This window comes from Bombina bombina, chromosome 8, assembly GCF_027579735.1.
Source record: "Bombina bombina isolate aBomBom1 chromosome 8, aBomBom1.pri, whole genome shotgun sequence".
NCBI lineage: Eukaryota > Metazoa > Chordata > Amphibia > Anura > Bombinatoridae > Bombina > Bombina bombina.
In genome coordinates this window covers 249,005,488-249,024,838 of record NC_069506.1, presented here as the reverse complement: position 1 = coordinate 249,024,838, position 19,351 = coordinate 249,005,488, and the positions used below count along the sequence as shown (strand labels likewise).

Genomic DNA, 19,351 nt, shown 5'->3' with positions numbered 1-19,351 from the left:
GAAGTCCCCAGATTTGAACAATCTGAAGAAATACCTCTGGGTGAAGAGACCATTCGCCCGGATGTAACGTCTGGCGACTGAGATAATTTGCTTTCCAATTGTCTACACCTGGGATGTGAACCGCAGAGATTAGACAGGAGCTGGATTCTGCCCATACAAGTATCCGAGATACTTCTTTCATAGCCAGAGGACTGTGAGTCCCACCTTGATGATTGACATACGCCACGGTTGTGACATTGTCTGTCTGAAAACAAATAAACGATTCTCTCTTCAGAAGAGGCCAGAACTGAAGAGCTCTGAAAATCGCACGGAGTTCCAAAATGTTGATTGGTAATTTCACCTCCTGAAATTCCCAAACCCCCTGCGCTGTCAGAGATCCCCATACAGCTCCCCAACCTGAAAGACTTGCATCTGTTGAGATCACAGTCCAGGTTGGACTAACAAAAGAGGCCCCTTGAATTAGACGATGGTGATTCAACCACCAAGTCAGAGAAGATTGAACATTGGGATTTAAGGATATTAATTGTGATATCTTTGTATAATCCCTGCACCACTGGTTCAGCATACTGTACAAAGCTGGAGAGGTCTCATGTTAAAGCGAGCAAAGGGGATCGCGTCCGATGCAGCAGTCATGAGACCTAGAATTTCCATGCACAAAGCTACCGAAGGGAATGATTGAGACTTAAGGTTTCGACAAGCTGAAACCAACTTCAGACGTCTCTTTTCTGTTAGAGACAAAGTCATGGACACTGAATCTATTTGAAAACCCAAAAAGGTAACCTTTGTCTGAGGAATCAAGGAACTCTTTGGTAAATTGATCCTCCAACCATGTCTTTGAAGAAACAACACAAGTTGATTCGTATGAGATTCTGCAGAATGTAAAGACTGAGCAAGTACCAAGATATCGTCCAAATAAGGAAATACCGCAATACCCTGTTCTCTGATTACAGAGAGAAGGGCACAGAGAACCTTTGAAAAGATCCTTGGAGCTGTTGCTAGGCCAAATGGAAGGGCAACAAACTGGTAATGCTTGTCTAGAAAAGAGAATCTCAGGAACTGATAGTGATCTGTATGAATTGGAATATGAAGATATGCATCCTGTAAGTCTATTGTAGACATATAATGCCCTTGCTGAACAAAAGGCAGAATAGTCCTTATAGTCACCATTTTGAATGTTGGTATCCTTACATAACGATTCAATATTTTTAGATCCAGAACTGGTCTGAAGGAATTCTCCTTCTTTGGTACAATGAATAGATTTGAGTAAAACCCCAGACCCTGTTCCAGAACTGGAACTGGCACAATTACCCCAGCCAACTCTAGGTCTGAAACACATTTCAGAAATGCCTGAGCCTTCACTGGATTTACTGGAATGCGTGAGAGAAAAAATCTTCTCACAGGCGGCCTTACCTTGAAACCTATTCTGTACCCTTGTGAAACAATGTTCTGAATCCAAAGACTGTGAATCGAATTGATCTAAATATCTTTGAAAAATCGTAACCTGCCCCCTACCAGCTGTGCTGGAATGAGGGCCGCACCTTCATGCGGATTTGGGAGCTGGTTTTGACTTTCTAAAAGGCTTGGATTTATTCCAGACTGGAGAAGGTTTCCAAACGGAAACCGTTCCTTTAGGGGAAGGGTCAGGCTTCTGTTCCTTATTCTGACGAAAGGAACGAAAATGATTAGCAGCCCTATATTTACCTTTAGATTTTTTGTCCTGAGGCAAAAAGGTTCCTTTCCCCCCAGTAACAGTTGAAATGATAGAATCCAACTGTGAACCAAATAATTTATTACCTTGGAAAGAAAGAGAAAGCAAAGTTGACTTAAGTCATATCTGCATTCCAAGATTTAAGCCATAAAGCTCTTCTAGCTAAAATAGCTAAAGACATATACCTGACATCAATTCTAATGATATCAAAAATGGCATCACAAATAAAGTTATTAGCTTGTTGAAGAAGTTTAACAATGCTATAAGCATTATGGTCTGACACTTGTTGCGCTGAAGCCTCCAACCAGAAAGTGGAAGCTGTAGCAACATCAGCCAAAGAAATAGCAGGTCTAAGAAGATTACCTGAACATAAATAAGCTCTCCTTAGAAAGGATTCAAGCTTCCTATCTAAAGTATCCTTAAAGGAAGTACTATCCGCCGTAGGAATAGTAGTACATTTAGCAAGAGTAGAGATAATTCCATCAACTTTAGGGATTTTGTCCCAAAAATCTAATCTATCAGATGGCACAGGGTACAATTTCTTAAACCTTTGAGAAGGAGTAAATGAAGTACCCAGACTATTCCATTCCCTAGAAATTACTTCGGAAATAGCATCAGGAACTGGAAAAACTTCTGGAATAACTACATGAGGTTTAAAAACTGAATTTAAACGCTAAGTAGATTTAGTATCAAGAGGACTAGACTCCTCCATATCTAATGCAATCAACACTTCTTTAAGTAAAGAACGAATAAACTCCATCTTAAATAAATATGAAGATTTATTAGTGTCAATATCTGAAGCAGAATCTTCTGAACCAGATAGATCCTGATCAGAAACAGATAAGTCAGAATGATGGCGGTCACTTAAAAATTAATCTGAAATATGAGAAGTTTTAAAAGACCTTTTACGTTTACTGGAAGGAGGAATAACAGACAGAGCCTTCCTAATAGAATTAGAAACAAATTATTTTACATTAACAGGGACATCCTGAACATTAGATGTTGAAGGAAAAACAACAGGTAAAGGATTATTACTAATGGAGACACTATCTACATTAGAAAGTTTATCATGACAACTAACACAAACTACAGCCGGAGGAACAGTTACCAAAAGTTTACAACAAATGCACTTAACTTTGGTAGAACGAGCATCAGGCAGCGTCTTTCCAGAAGTAGATTCTGATCCAAGGTCAGGTTGTGACATCTTGCAATATGTAATAGAAAAAACAACATATAAAGCAAAATTATCAAATTCCTTAAATGACAGTTTCAGGAATGGGAAAATATGCAAAATAAATAAGCCTCTAGCAACCAGAAGCAATGAAAAAGTGAGACTTAAATAATGTGAAAAAAGGTGGAGACCAAAATGACGCCCACATTTTTTGGCGCCAAGTATGACGCCCACATTATTGGCGCCAAATACAACGCCCATATTTTTTGGCGCCAAGTATGACGCCACATCCTCTGATGTCAAAAACGACGCCCACATTTTTTGGCGCAAAGAACCTCTGTAACACACATACATCAAAAAATGACGCAACCACGAACAAACTTCCGGCGTCAAATGACAGAATTTTGTGCCAAAAAAGTTTGCGCCAAGAATGACGCAATAAATTGAAGCATTTTCTGCCCGCGCAAGCCTAACAGCCCGCAGGGAAAAAAGTAAATTGAAAATTTTTAAGGTAAGGAAAAAATTATTTATTCATATGCATTATCCCAAATAATGAAACTGACAGTCTGAATGAAGGAATACTGATTATCCTGAATCATGGCAAATATAAGTTTAAACACATATATTTAGAACTTTACATATAAAGTGCCCAACCATAGCTTAGAGTGTCATAAATAAAATAAGACTTACTTACCCTATGACACTCATCTACATATAGTAGATAGCCAAACCAGTACTGAAACGAGAATCAGTAGAGGTAATGGTATATAAGAGTATATCGTCGATCTGAAAAGGGAGGTAGGAGAAGAAATCTCTACGACCGATAACAGAGAACCTATGAAATAGATCCCCTAGAGGAAGACCATTGTATTCAAATAGGCAATACTCTCTTCACATCCCTCTGACATTCACTGCACTCTGAGAGGAAAACCGGGCTTCAGCCTGCTGCGAAGCGCATATCAACGTAGAATCTAGCACAAACTTACTTCACCACCTCCATGGGAGGCAAAGTTTGTAAAACTGAATTGTGGGTGTGGTGAGGGGTGTATTTATAGGCATTTTGAGGTTTGGGAAACTTTGCCCCTCCTGGTAGGAATGTATATCCCATACGTCACTAGCTCATGGACTCTTGCAAATTACATGAAAGAAATTAGATATGATATATCTTTGGGGAGAAAATGTTTACATAAATATTCTTAATTCTTGCGATGGGATTTGGCCTTTGGAGGAGAGGTACTTGGGGGAGAAGTGTGGAATCTTTTGCGACACCCACCAGCTGAATGTGAGACTAAAAGACAGGATTCAGGGTCTTGCAGGGAGATGGCAGAGGGTGCAAGTGAGGAGGGAGTTTGCGGTCTATTCGCGAGCCTCTCCACTGCCTCTGTCAGGCGGATGAGTGAGGCATTATGTATGTCCATTTGGCTATGTAGCCTCCTGAAAGCCTGCTGCTGCTGGAGCCTGGACAGCCTAAGCTCTCTATGGATCATCTTCAGTAGATCATCCTGCTGGGACTGTGCCGGACCCTGATGTAGACTTCGTGTCTCAGGAACCAATTGTTGGCTGGTTCCAGGGGTGTCTCTCCATATTGGTATATGAGAGGTTGTCTTTGATGGCACCGTTGGGAAAACATTGGTGTGTGCAGTGGGTGGTAGTTGTGTTGGTGTGGATTCCTGGTGTACGATAGGAGGGGGAGGCATATAGTACAGATGATGCAGATCTTTATGCTGCTGTGGTGGGGGCATAATCTGCTGCAGAGGATGAAGTTCTGGGGGTGCATCATCTACTGTGGTAGGTGCATCATCTGATGTGGTGGGTGCATCATCTGCTGCGGGTGCATCATCTGCTATGGGTGCAGCTGTGGGGGGGGTGTTATCTGTTGCTGCGGAGGATGCATGAACTGCCAGTGTTGAGGAGGATGAGTCTGCTGGGGTTCATAACCCATAACATGGTATGTCGTCTCAGAGATAGATGGAAAAGGGTCTGATACAGTACATCCTCCACCTCATATGCCCTGGGCTGCTATGTATCACTTTCTAGGAGACTGATATAGGAGGTAGTTTCGCCATACACATCCTCATGCTCCTCAGTGAATTCAGGAACATCTTGCTGTGGTGTTGGTGATGCTTCATACTCCTCCTGTTTGGAACCTACAAATAAATATATGTATACATTAATTATCTATCTAATAGAATATATTACTTTGTAGCATAACAATACAAACAATTATATTTCATATGTGTGTGTGTGTGTGTATATATATATATATAAAGTCCAGAAAAAGAGCACTCTCACCTAATAAGGAACTGCCAGGGTGCCAGCAGGTAAGATATACATGGATGGATATATATATATATATATATATATATATATATATATATATATACACACACACATACATATAGTGTATTTGGTATAAAATCTAAGCATATGTGACCATAACTTATAAATCTTTATAGACTGTTTCTTAAAGGAACATTGTTAATGACAGATTTATATGAAATGTTTGATATTATTGGATATTATATTATCAATATCCTTGCTTGTCAGAGCAGATATACTATACAAAGTACTTGCTGAACATATTAAATACAACTATGTAAATTGACTTTTCTAGCTAAAAGCAAATGGATATTTATTATCTAAAACATATATACATCATATATTTGGTTATATTTAATATAGAATATTCACCTTTATACACCTCTTCAGGTGGCACAGAGGTATTTATTGTCCCCTTACATCCTAGGACAGCTTCACCCGAGATGACATTAGACAGCATCTCCTTCCATTGCTTAAGATGAATCCGCTTACTAGGACCTCCACCTCTCCCACATGCATATTTTGCTTGCTGAGCCACCTTTGCTTTGGTTTCCCTCCTGCAGTCATGTAACGGTGCTTTATGCTTGCAGTTGAATGATTGCGGCCTAAGCAACTGATTGCCACTCGTATCTCCTCCCACAATTGATTCCGTAGACCCATCCTCAGGTTAGGGTTCTCCAGCTGGGGTGCCCCTCCAAGTAGACCTCAACCAGAGCCTCATTCTCCTCCTCAGAGTACCTCTCCTCTCTTAGCCTGCCCTTAACACCTGCAGGGCCAGCAGACACAGACTCTCCCTCCTGTGAGTGGGGACCAGCTCTCTCTCCCTCCTCTGTCCCTGCAGGCTGTGACAGGCTACCACCAGCCCCATGCCCACTTTCCATACTCTGCCCACTCTCCCTCTTCTTTGTGTTCCTAGTTGAGGCTGACTCCTCCTCTCTCCTCCCATCTCATCTCTTCCAACCTCTATCCTTCCCTCCACTGCCAGGGTTTGAGGAAGGACAAATCCTCCACCCAAACCTTGGCCCCCAGACCTGCCCAGACTACTCCCTATGACCCCCTCCCTCTATCCCCCTAGCCACCCCCTCCCAACTCCACTAGGCCTATCCATCCCTTTCTCCTTCCTCCCTAACTCTAACCTAACATTAGGCTTACTTGCCTACACTAATTTGCCTAACTAAACCATAAATTAAATATCCCCAACACTAACTCTCTAACTAACTCTAATCTATATCCCTGCAAATAAAAATAAAAGGTGGGGGTGAAATTAAACAAAGGGATGTAAAAAAAGGATGGGCTAAATAATCAAATGAAAAATAAATAAGGGATTATAAAAATATTAGAGCTAAATAATAAGGGATGTGAAGGAAAAAAGGGATGGGCTAAATAATATATATATATAATAGAACGCAGGAGAGCACCTCACTTCTCAGATCAACTGCCAGAGTACTAGTACAGGATAGATAACAGTAACAAAAACTTGCACTCGCTGGTCTTTTTTTAAAAAAAAAAACACACTTTTTACTGTGAATAAATAGTGACGTTTCGGGGGACAAAATATCTGAGGAAGGGGATATTTTGTCCCCGAAACGTCACTATGGGGGGTAGTTATCAACGTGTCTACTTTCCTGCCTTAGCCGACCCAATACGCTCGCCTAAGCTCGCCTACCTTCGCCGCCGCGGACCTGAAAAAATACGCCTAAGTTATCAAAAAAAGCTGTCAAAAAGCCGCGGGGCGATGAGCAGCGGACTGTGAGAGTTATCACTCATCCGATCTCGCTGCTCTTCGGCTGTTTGACAGCTTTCTTGCTAGCCAGTCACTAAGCACTCACACTAAACTGCACTGTTCTACCCCCTATACCGGCGCCTCCGGAGCCCCCCGCAACTAAATAAAGTTACTAACCCCTAAACTGCCGCTCCTAGACCCCGCCGCAAGTCTTATAAATGTATTAACCCCTAAACCGCCGCTCCTAGACCCTGCCGCAACTCTTATAAATGTATTAACCCCTAAACCGCCGCTCCCGGACACCGCTGCCACCTACATTATACCTAGTAACCCCTATCCTGCCCCCCCCTATACCGTCGCCCTCTATAATAAAATTATTAACCCCTATCCTGCTGATCCCGCACCTCGCCGCAAATAAATAAATAGTTTAACCCCTAAACCGCCGCTCCCTGAACCCGCCGCAACCTATATTACATTTATTAACCCCTATCCTGCCCCCCCTACACCGTCGCCACCTATAATAAATGTATTAACCCCTATCCTGCCCCCCCTACACCGCCGCCACTGTAATAAAATTATTAACCCCTAAACCTAAGTCTAACCCTAACCCTAACACCCCCCTAACTTAAATATTAATTAAATAAATCTAAATAATATTTTTATTATTAACTAAATTATTCCTATTTAAAACTAAATACTTACCTTTAAAATAAACCCTAATATAGCTACAATATAAATAATAATTATATTCTAGCTATTTTAGGATTTATTTTTATTTTACAGGCAACTTTCAATTTATTTTAACTAGGTACAATAGCTATTAAATAGTTATTAACTATTTAATAGCTTACCTAGCTAAAATAAACTGAAATTTACCTGTAAAATAAATCCTAACCTAAGTTATAATTACACCTAACACTACACTATACTTTAATAAATTATTCCTATTTAAAACTAAATACTTACCTGTAAAATAAACCCTAATATAGCTACAATATAAATAATAATTATATTGGAGCTATCTTAGGATTTATATTTATTTTACAGGTAACTTTGTATTTATTTTAGCTAGTTAGAATAGTTATTAAATAGTTATTAACTATTTAATAACTACCTAGCTAAAAGAAATACAAAATTACCTGTAAAATAAATCCTAACCTAAATTACAATTAAACCTAATACTACACTATCATTAAATTAATTAAATAAACTACCTACAAATAACTACAATTAAATACAATTACATAAACTAACTAAAGTACAAAAAATAAAAAAAGCTAAGTTACAAAAAATAAAAAAATAAGTTACAAACATTTTACAAATATTACAACAATTTTAAGCTACTTACACCTAATCTAAGACCCCTAATAAAATAACAAACCCCCCCAAAATAAAAAAATGCCCTACCCTATTCTAAATTAAATAAAGTTCAAAGCTCTTTTACCTTACCAGCCCTTAAAAGGAAATTTGTGGGGGCATGCCCCAAAGTTCAGCTCTTTTGCCTGTAAAAGAAAAATACAACCCCCCCCAACATTAAAACCCACCACCCACATTCCCCTAATCTAACCCAAACCCCCCTTAAAATAACCTAACACTAATCCCCTGAAGATCATCCTACCTTTAGTTGTCTTCATTCAGCCGAGCCACCGATGGAACTGAAGAGGACATCCGGACCGGCAGAAGTTATCCTCCAAGGGGCGCTGAAGAAATCTTCCATCCGGGCGAGGTCATCTTCCAAGAGGCGCTGAAGAAGTCTTCTATCCGGGCGAGGTCATCGTCGAAGCCGGGTCTTGAATGTTCATCCCGCCGACGCGGAACATCCTCCTTTCCCGACGAACTACCGACGAATGAAGGCTCCTTTAAGGGACGTCATCCAAGATGGCGTCCCTTCAATTCCGATTGGCTGATAGGATTCTATCAGCCAATCGGAATTAAGGTAGGAAAAATCTGATTGGCTGATGGAATCAGCCAATCAGATTCAAGTTCAATCCGATTGGCTGATCCAATCAGCCAATCAGATTGAGCTCGCATTCTATTGGCTGATCGGAATAGCCAATAGAATGCGAGCTCAATCTGATTGGCTGATTGGATCAGCCAATCGGATTGAACTTGAATCTGATTGGCTGATTCCATCAGCCAATCAGATTTTTCCTACCTTAATTCCGATTGGCTGATAGAATCCTATCAGCCAATTGGAATTGAAGGGACGCCATCTTGGATGACGTCCCTTAAAGGAGCCTTCATTCGTCGGTAGTTCGTCGGGAAAGGTGGATGTTCCGCGTCGGCGGGATGAACATTCAAGACCCGGCTTCGACGATGACCTCGCCCGGATAGAAGACTTCTTCAGCGCCTCTTGGAAGATGACCTCGCCCGGATGGAAGATTTCTTCAGCGCCGCTTGGAGAATCACTTCATCGGATGGAAGATTTCTTCAGCGCCCCTTGGAGGATAACTTCTGCCGGTCCGGATGTCCTCTTCAGTTCCATCGGTGGCTCGGCTGAGTGAAGACAACTAAAGGTAGGATGATCTTCAGGGGATTAGTGTTAGGTTATTTTAAGGGGGGTTTGGGTTAGATTAGGGGTATGTGGGTGGTGGGTTTTAATGTTGGGGGGGGTTGTATTTTTCTTTTACAGGCAAAAGAGCTGAACTTTGGGGCATGCCCCCACAAAAGGCCCTTTTAAGGGCTGGTAAGGTAAAAGAGCTTTGAACTTTATTTAATTTAGAATAGGGTAGGGCATTTTTTTATTTTTGGGGGGTTTGTTATTTTATTAAGGCGCTTAGATTAGGTGTAAGTAGCTTAAAATTGTTGTAATATTTGTAAAATGTTTGTAACTTATTTTTTGTAACTTAGCTTTTTTTATTTTTTGTACTTTAGTTAGTTTATGTAATTGTATTTAATTGTAGTTATTTGTAGGTAGTTTATTTAATTAATTTAATGATAGTGTAGTATTAGGTTTAATTGTAACTTAGGTTAGGATTTATTTTACAGGTAATTTTGTATTTCTTTTAGCTAGGTAGTTATTAAATAGTTAATAACTATTTAATAACTATTCTAACTAGATAAAATAAATACAAAGTTACCTGTAAAATAAATATAAATCCTAAGATAGCTCCAATATAATTATTATTTATATTGTAGCTATATTAGGGTTTATTTTACAGGTAAGTATTTAGTTTTAAATAGGAATAATTTATTAAAGTATAGTGTAGTGTTAGGTGTAATTATAACTTAGGTTAGGATTTATTTTACAGGTAAATTTCAGTTTATTTTAGCTAGGTAAGCTATTAAATAGTTAATAACTATTTAATAGCTATTGTACCTAGTTAAAATAAATTGAAAGTTGCCTGTAAAATAAAAATAAATCCTAAAATAGCTAGAATATAATTATTATTTATATTGTAGCTATATTAGGGTTTATTTTAAAGGTAAGTATTTAGTTTTAAATAGGATTAATTTAGTTAATAATAAAAATATTATTTAGATTTATTTAATTAACATTTAAGTTAGGGGGGCGTTAGGGTTAGGGTTAGACTTAGGTTTAGGGGTTAATAATTTTATTACAGTGGCGGCGGCGTAGTGGGGGGCAGGATAGGGGTTAATAAATTTATTATAGGTGGCGACGGTGTAGGGGGGGCAGATTAGGGGTTAATACATTTATTATAGGTGGCGACGGTGTAGGGGGGCAGGATAGGGGTTAATACATTTAATATAGGTTGCGGCGGGTTCAGGGAGCGGCGGTTTAGGGGTTAATACATTTTTTATAGTTGCGGTGGGCTCCGGGAGCGGCGGTTTAGGGGTTAATATGTATAGAGTAGCTTGCGGTGGGCTCTGGGAGCGGTGGTTTAGGGGGTAATAACTTTATTTAGTTGCGGCGGTGTAGGGGGGACAGATTAGTGGTGTTTAGACTCGGGGTACATGTTAGGGTGTTAGGTGCAGACAGCTCCCATAGAAATCAATGGGATGTCTGGCAGCAGCGAATTTGTACTTTCGCTATGGTCAGACTCCCATTGATTCCTATGGGATCCGCCGCCTCCAGGGGCGGCGGATTGAAAACCAGGTATGCTAGGCCGTAAAAGTGCCAAGCGTACCTACTAGTCATTTGATAACTAGCAAAAGTAGTGAGAATGTGCCACACTTGTGTGCGGAACATCTGGAGTGACGTAAGAATCGATCTGTGTCACACTGAGTCCGGCGGATCGAAGCTTACGTCACAAAATTCTACTTTTGCCAGTCTCGAGCCTTTGATAACTAAGGCACATCAGCCTCGCCACAAATACGCTGCAAAATTCCAGCGTATTTGAGGTTGATGGCTTGATAACTACCCCCCTATGTATTCACAGTAAAAAGTGTGTTTTTTTAAAAAAAAGACCAGCGAGTGCAAGTTTTTGTTACTGATTTATATATATATATATATATATATATATATATATATATATATATATATATATATATATACAGTATATGAGATTATAAAAAATCAGAGCAAAATAATATGGGATGTAAATCAAAAAATTAATGGGCAAATGTATAAATGAATAAAAGGAAAATAAAGTTATGTAGTAGTTAAGGGAAGGGTAGGTAAAGGGGAGATGAGAAGTGGGATAGGGGGTTAATGAAAGGGGTAAAAAGGATGATGGGGATATGGGGGGTTAATGAAATGAAAAATGAATGTGAATGTGTTTGCATCAAATAAATGTGTGTGTGTTTGTATGTATAAACTAATGTGTTAATTAACTAATGTATGGATGTGTGTGTGTTCCTAATATATAATATGAGCCTACAAATATATTATAATATGAGCCTACAAATATATGAATGTATCAAACAAAAATCTCCAACTCTCCACTAACTCACAATAACTAAACAAACCACCAAACTCCTACTAGCTTAACTATCTCCTGTGTCTTTCTATCTAGAGTAGATCACAGGTAAAGAGCGCAGGCACAAACCATTATTCTTATAGACAGAGGTCAGGTTACCATGGCAATGAACTTGTTATGGCGCGCTTTTAATTGAATCCAACATCAGATGGCAGCGCAAACTTACGTATGGTTGAAAAGAGTGACTGCGTGCAACACGCTATCCTTTTGAATGGAAACCTGGTACTAGAATGTAGCCTTAATTTACTTTTAGCTGCCGGCTGCTTCGGTAGCTTACGGCTACATTTTTAACACCTCAATGGAAGTGAGCTCAGAGTCTTCACAATATAATCCTTAACTATAAACTTTTATAGACACACATTAGTAAAAAAAATCTTTCAATGGAGAATCATTTTCAATTTCTGTACCTCAAATAAATGTAGATGCCAAGTAGAAGAAGAAGACAGATCATTCCAGACACCACAGATATAATGATGTATATATGTCTCTTGGATGCCGCTATGAGTACAAAACAACATAAAATGGCTGTGGTTATTTAATTTAATTTTGTATTTATTTTTTGTTTGATTAATGTAGGAATATGTGTCACAATACAACAAAATGATGTTAACCAAAAATAGAATTCCACATTGCAAGAATTACTACTGATCTAGTTTTATTATAATGCAGAACAAATTACATTAAAGGGAGAGTAAAGTTAAAATTAAATGTTTATGGTTTAAATAAAGCATGCAGTTAAAAAAAAATCTAATCACAATTTGCTTTGTTTTCTTGGTATTCTTTGTTGAAGAGTAAGCCTATGTAGGCACATAGGTGCTCAGGAGTATGCACAGGTCTTCTGCTGATAATAAATGCCAATTACCAAAATGCCTATTGAGTCAATTAAAAGAGTCTGTGTCTGCATTTTGCTAGTAGATAGAGTGGTCTTTATGATGAGTGCTAAACAATATGAATTCCATTTCTATATGGGCATCATGGGTATATTGGGCCCGTTTGATCAATTGTGTTTTAAAACTTTAATATGTTAAAATATGTTTTTAATTTTTTTAAATTCATTAAGAAAACCTCATTATTTATTTTGGTGAGATAGTCATCCTGTTCAAGAACAGTGCAGGATATTAATTCCCATTAGAATAAAGTGGTTGCAACGTATTTCATCTTCTTAAACAGGATTTAACAGTTCTCACAATGTAAATCATGAAACCATCAACTGACAAGGTTTCAAAGATAGTCCAACGTTTCAAAACTCACTAACGAAACTACATTTCCAAAAACCACTGTAAAGACTGTGATTTCCAAACCTCACTCTCACTATAAAAAAGTGTCACATTTCTATAAATGTAATAATATTGTGGTTTTATAAAAACACAACTGAATGGCAAATACTTAACTTCTGATAATTGCCAAGACAAACCCTGTTTAAAAGATAAGCAAATTGTACCTTACAATCGCTAAAATGCAATTATGAAATAAAAACTAAGATATTAAAAGCATAATTTCTCAATGTTGTGGTTGGGATTTCCATTTTCTTGTGTTTTCTACAAATCTTGTTAGCTTTACTGGATATGATGTATCTGTTTATTAAATACATGTACATATATGAATATCCATTACTGAGGGACTATATATTGGTGCTGGATATAGGTTTAATGAATCTAGACCATGGGGTCGATTTATCAAGGGCTGAATGGCCCCTGATGCTCCTGTTTTTATGCGAGCCTTTAGGCTCGCCGGAAACAGCAGTTATAAAACAGCAGTCTTAAGACCACTGCTCCTTAACTGGTCTGCTGCCTCTGAGGCTGCGGACATCAATCCGCCCAATCATATATGATCAGGTTGATTGACACCACCTGCTAGTGGCCAATCAGGGGGCAGCATTGAACAAGCGATTCACCAGAGCTGCTTGTGCAATGTTAAATGCCTACAGCGTATGCTGTCGGCATTCAGCGATGTATCGCGGACATAATACGCTATAGCGTATCATGTCCGCCAGACATTGGTAAATCGACCCCCATATATTGATATATATTGATATATACATCTAAATGGAGTCTGTGGCTGTTTCAGAATTTATTGCACATTTTCAAGATAATTTAATTGTTTCAATTTGCCTTTAAATACGGTCAAACATGTTAAAAAGTCCAGTTTTGTACTTTATCAACACCTTTTATGTGCTGAATTCAGTGGGCGAGATTACATATGCGGTGTAGGCTTCAGTGCAACTACTGAAACCCGCGTCCTCCATAAGTTTACCTAGCACATTGGGTGAATCACATATATGGCGCTGCCAGATGATAAACTGGCGGTGTTGGATAAACTGGCGATGTTCAGTCGCCAATGACTTACGGCAGTTTATAAACTGCCAGCGCCTGAGTAAAATACAAAAAAATGTTACATCGCCTGTAAAAGTCTAACCTGCCTCCCAAAAATAAACCCGACTCATCAAAACCCCTATATCCGCCATCCCTCCACATCACAACTAATAATAAAGTGTATTAACCTCTAAATGGCCAACCCCTCTCAATGCAATCTACCTAATAAAATGATAAACACCTAATCTGTCATCCCCCCACAATGCAATCTACCTATTAACACTATTAACCCCTAATCTGCCAACTCCCACAACACAATCTACCTATTAACAATATTAACCCCTAATCCACAAACCGACACAACGCAATCTATGTATTAACACTATTAACCCCTAAACTGTCAACCCACACAATCTACCTATTAACACTATTAACCCCTAATCTGCCAACCCACACAATGCAATATACCTATTAACACTATTAACCCCTAAACCGCTGACCCCCCACAATGCAATATACCTAATTAACCTATTAACCCCTAAACCACCACCCCCCACAACTCAAATAACTAATTTAATCACTAAGACCCCTAACCTAACACCCCCTAAATTGACGCCAAATTACATCAAATTTAAAAGACTGCCTTACTAATAAATTAATTAAAAATTACAAAAATAAAAAAATCCTAAATTTAAAATAATAAAAAAAAATCCTAACATTGCATAAAAAAAACGAAGATTAAATTAAAATAAAAAATCTGTTACAAAAAAAAAATTCTAAAATTCCAGAAAAAAACAAAATTAAATTATCCAAAATAATTTTTTTAAAACTTATCTAATACCCCTATAAAAATAAAAAAGCCCCCCAAAATAAAAACACCCCCTAATCTAACACTAAACTACCAATATCGCTTAAAAGGACCTTTTGTAAAAGGGCCACCCACCAAACCCCCAAAATAAAAAAAACTAAACTACCCATTGCCCCTTAATGTACTTTGCGATGTGGGGGTTGGCGGATTAGGGGTTAATACATTTTATTTAGTTATTGCGGTGGGGGGATGGAGGTTGACAGGTAGATATTGCGCATTCATAAGGTGTTTGCTAAAACTTCAAGTGGGTTACGGTGCTCATATCTTAAGCACAAGGCTTGCTGCGCCTGCCTATGTCTGGCGAGTTGAAATTGGAGTAAAATTTCTATGTTAGTTTATGGAAGAAAATATTGCGGGCGATGGGTGAAATATAAACGTGCCACATTTGTATGCTGCGCCTATATGTGATCGCGACATCAGTCTAAAAACTGGCATTGCCGGCTTTTGTGGGCTACACCACATATGTAATCTTGCCCATAGTGTTTTTTACGTTACTGAAATAAAGCACAAAACCCATAGTCAGGATGAATGTGATCGCCAGACATTACTGTCCGTGCATCCAATGTGTGATTTTCCTGTTATATGGTTGGATCTGATCTGATTTTCTCAATAACAGAAATTGTGTTTTTGTTTTTATTGTAATCACTCAGAATTTGATAAACAAACAATGACTGGGAGCCATAAAAACACCAATAAACTAATTCTGAAGGTTTGGAATCAATCCCAATATTTTCAGAAACCTTATACAATGATACAATCAATGCTGCCATATAGTGCTAAACACATGCGCACACTCCAGAGCTCCAATGAGACTACCTAGGTATAATCTTCAGCAAAGAATATCAAAAGAATAATGATATTTTTATAATAGGATTTTTTTTTTTTTAATCACATGAGAACCTAACTATCGGCTAGATTACGAGTTTTGTGTTATGAGGGGTGCGGTGCCAACTTGCACGTTATTGTCACCGCTCACCTAGCTACAGCGCTGATATTACAGGTTTTTACAAACCCGGCGTTAAAAGGCAAGAAGTGGGGGGGGCGGAGCCTGACCGCAGGGAATATGGCAGCTTATCTGAAGAGCTCCAGAGCCCAACGACAGATAGCCGATAAATACGGGCTAAAATATACTCAAAAACATATCACAAATTGATGTAGCCTTTAGGGGTAAACCCCCTCCACCCAGACCTCAAGGCATTTTGTGCAGAAAAGTAAGCACTAGACATGGCAGGCAGTATCAACAAATGGCGTCACAGGGCCTACACCAAGCAGCAGCTCCGCCGAGCTCCTATGAGAACTGCAGATAATGACACCTGCATTTAAGGACCCACACCACATAGCAGTAAGGATCTATGTCGGCATCAAATAGTTATAATGGCTCACAGGGAGGACCGTACAACATTGCCATAGTGATTGAGGACTGCTGCGGCCAATCGCTTGGGCGCCATTCTGACATAAAACTCACTGATTTGACTTCCTGTGCATTGGAGATTTAGAGACTGACCCTCAGAGAAGATAGCCGTACACAACGAACTCGAGACACACTAACTCGAGACTTCACACGGGGCAGCATAGCCCACATTTAAATATCCTCAACGGCTCTCTTATTCACAATGGAGGCGCAGGTATCTAGCGCTATTTTGATTTTAATCAGCAGACTGGACACTCAACATCTTATGCTGACCCAAGAATTGAGGTCCGTCTGTAACTCCACACAGATGTTATCAGGAGGCGCTGTTGTGTCACTTCAAGACCACTTACCTAGTCTCGATCCGGTGAGAGCACTATATATGGGGACCTGCTCTGCAGGGACCAACGATGCTGTTGTTTCTGTGGGGAAGGATGGGAAATGTGGATGCCACATGTCTGAGTGCTCTGACCGGACTTTACAGGGGCCAATTTATGACAGTCTATCATTCGGTCTTACCTCTTTGCATGCCGAGGCTACAATATACCAGAGAACGCCCGGGGCAGGAGATACTCAGTCTCACTGTCAGACAAAGAGCGCCGCTTACTCTTGGCAGAACGCACCCATGAGACATTTCACTGCTTATGTTCAGGTCACAAAACGTTTGCCAACTAACACACTTTGCTGCAATGGCTTCAGGTGGCTAAAGACGCACGCAGAAGTATCCTTCTCACTCATGCAGCTTCCTCCTCTACCTGTTGCCAGATCGGGAGTGGGGTAATGCAGCAGGCCGTTTCGCTGCTGAGGGGCCACCCTGGAGCCCCCTCTGAGACTTCTCACAGCTTGATCTTGTCCTGTGCTGCCCGGGCCACATGGGTGTTTATGCTATAGTCTGTCATGATGATGTTTTGGTCTGATGCCTCAGATTTTCAGCATTCTACCTCTTGGAACTTGACCTGTTGTGTCCTGGAAGAAAGTTGATGCCTTTGGCATAATCTGTCCCAATTATGGCTATATGATGATTTATCTCAGATACTCTTGCTACCCGCTTCTCTTACTTTGGGACAATCTGTGAAATGTCAGCCATTTGTTCGTAGGGTATTATAATATATTGATTATGAGAGTTATAATTCTTGAGTTTAATTTTTACCCTGTATTAGTTTATTTTTCTATATAATATCGTTGGTACTCTTTAACCTACTAGAAAACAGGATGTGTTTTATTGTGATAATTTTTTTTGGCTGTTGAATCAATATTTTGAAGCCCCTAATCCCTTACATATAACGCTATATTTTCCTGTTATGCTAACCTACCATAAGTTCCCTGTTATATCTTTGGTTAGATGCTTACTAGCCTGCCTAGGTTTAAAATGTTATATTCAGGCTTTCCTAGTCCCGTGATATAACCTATTTCCCTACTTATACCTGCCGGATACTTAGTAGCACAATACTGCCTATATAATCTCATTCTAGCTATATGGTCCGGCGACATATCCCCATATCTCCCATTTACTTTAATAAGTTACATGACCCATACGTCGGGTATAGACTAGATCTTGGAGATAGGGGCTTGACACTTGTTAAACTTTGTTGCTCTATAAGACAAATTCCTTGTTTATGTTCCTCACTGTTATGCCTACTCATTATGGCCTAGATTTAGAGTTCGGCGTTAGCCATAAAAACCAGCGTTAGAGGCTCCTAACGCGGGTTTCTTACGCACTCCGGTATTTAGAGTTTATTTACCGCCACTCAAAATACACCTAACGCTCACCTTTCTACCGCCACCTCAGACCCAGTAGTAAACATATACCGCCAAAAAAAACATCCACGAATCACAAAACAAATATTACACAAAGTACACTTACACTCATACAAACACAACACTATCTTTATTTTTCTTATTTATTTTTTTTTTCGTTAAAATACAAAGGATTAAAGTTGCGAGATCTCGGGTGTTTGAAAAAAATCCACACAAATCCATTTTCCCATTGACTTACATGGACATACGGGAAAAGACCCTCATATACCTACATCTAACGAATAACATTATCACAAACATACACTCATCGATGCATACAAACAATATACACCACATGACATACACAAAATATTTATTTATTACAAAAAGAACACGATTTATTTACTTTTTCACACAAGATCATGACGTCACTCACTTTACGAGGAAAACCAGTCTTAGAAAAAAAAAATAGAAATCTTTGGAGCCTCCATTGACTTCTATTGGGAAGACGTGCTCGTGCACGCGAAACCCTCATTTCCCTAACGCACGCAAATAGCGTAGACTGAAAAACTCCAAATACCAGCGCTAGAAAATACATGATTTCATGCGTTAGACACAGCTAGGATAAATAGATCAAGAAATTACTATTTCCCTATGGTGGGCTTATGGTTTTTAATATTAAATATTCACCACACCATAAATATTTTTCACACTTTTAGATTACATCAACTACAAATCCACATCACTAGTAACACATTATTATTTCAATAAAATTACATTTACAATTAAAATAAAATTCAATACACATTTCTGGATTCACAAACACTACACAATGGGAAACATCTCTCATTTACCTTTATTATTGCATTTCAGTTATTCAACTCATATGCTTGCAGCAACTGCATATCTACATAGGCTTAACACATAATCACTCATGGATGCACATATATTACTTTTAACATTCACTCATACATGTGCATTCAAATGATGGGGGACAAACACATTACATTCTCTACAGGAATCACAAAACACAACATATGGATTTGACGGTACTTGTAACATCATGATTCCATCACCAGAAACCATTAGGAATTACGTACAACACGAACATCATTACACCAGATTACAGATGTCACTTTATGGGAAGGAACAACAATGCCAGACCGCTATATAGAAGTCAGCATATGTGGGACACAATCACAATATATACGTACATGTACATAAC

General features: G+C 39.0%; 1 protein-coding gene across 1 annotated transcript in view; it reads right to left on the bottom strand.

Annotated features, from left to right (window-relative positions):
- Nucleotides 1-19,351, bottom strand: part of LOC128638163 (sialoadhesin) — a 140,269-nt gene that overhangs the window by 43,373 nt on the left and 77,545 nt on the right. The window contains exon 4 of the mRNA XM_053690027.1: nucleotides 12,209-12,299. Coding sequence (XP_053546002.1) covers nucleotides 12,209-12,299 — 91 coding nt within the window. The remainder of the gene's footprint in view (nucleotides 1-12,208; nucleotides 12,300-19,351) is intronic.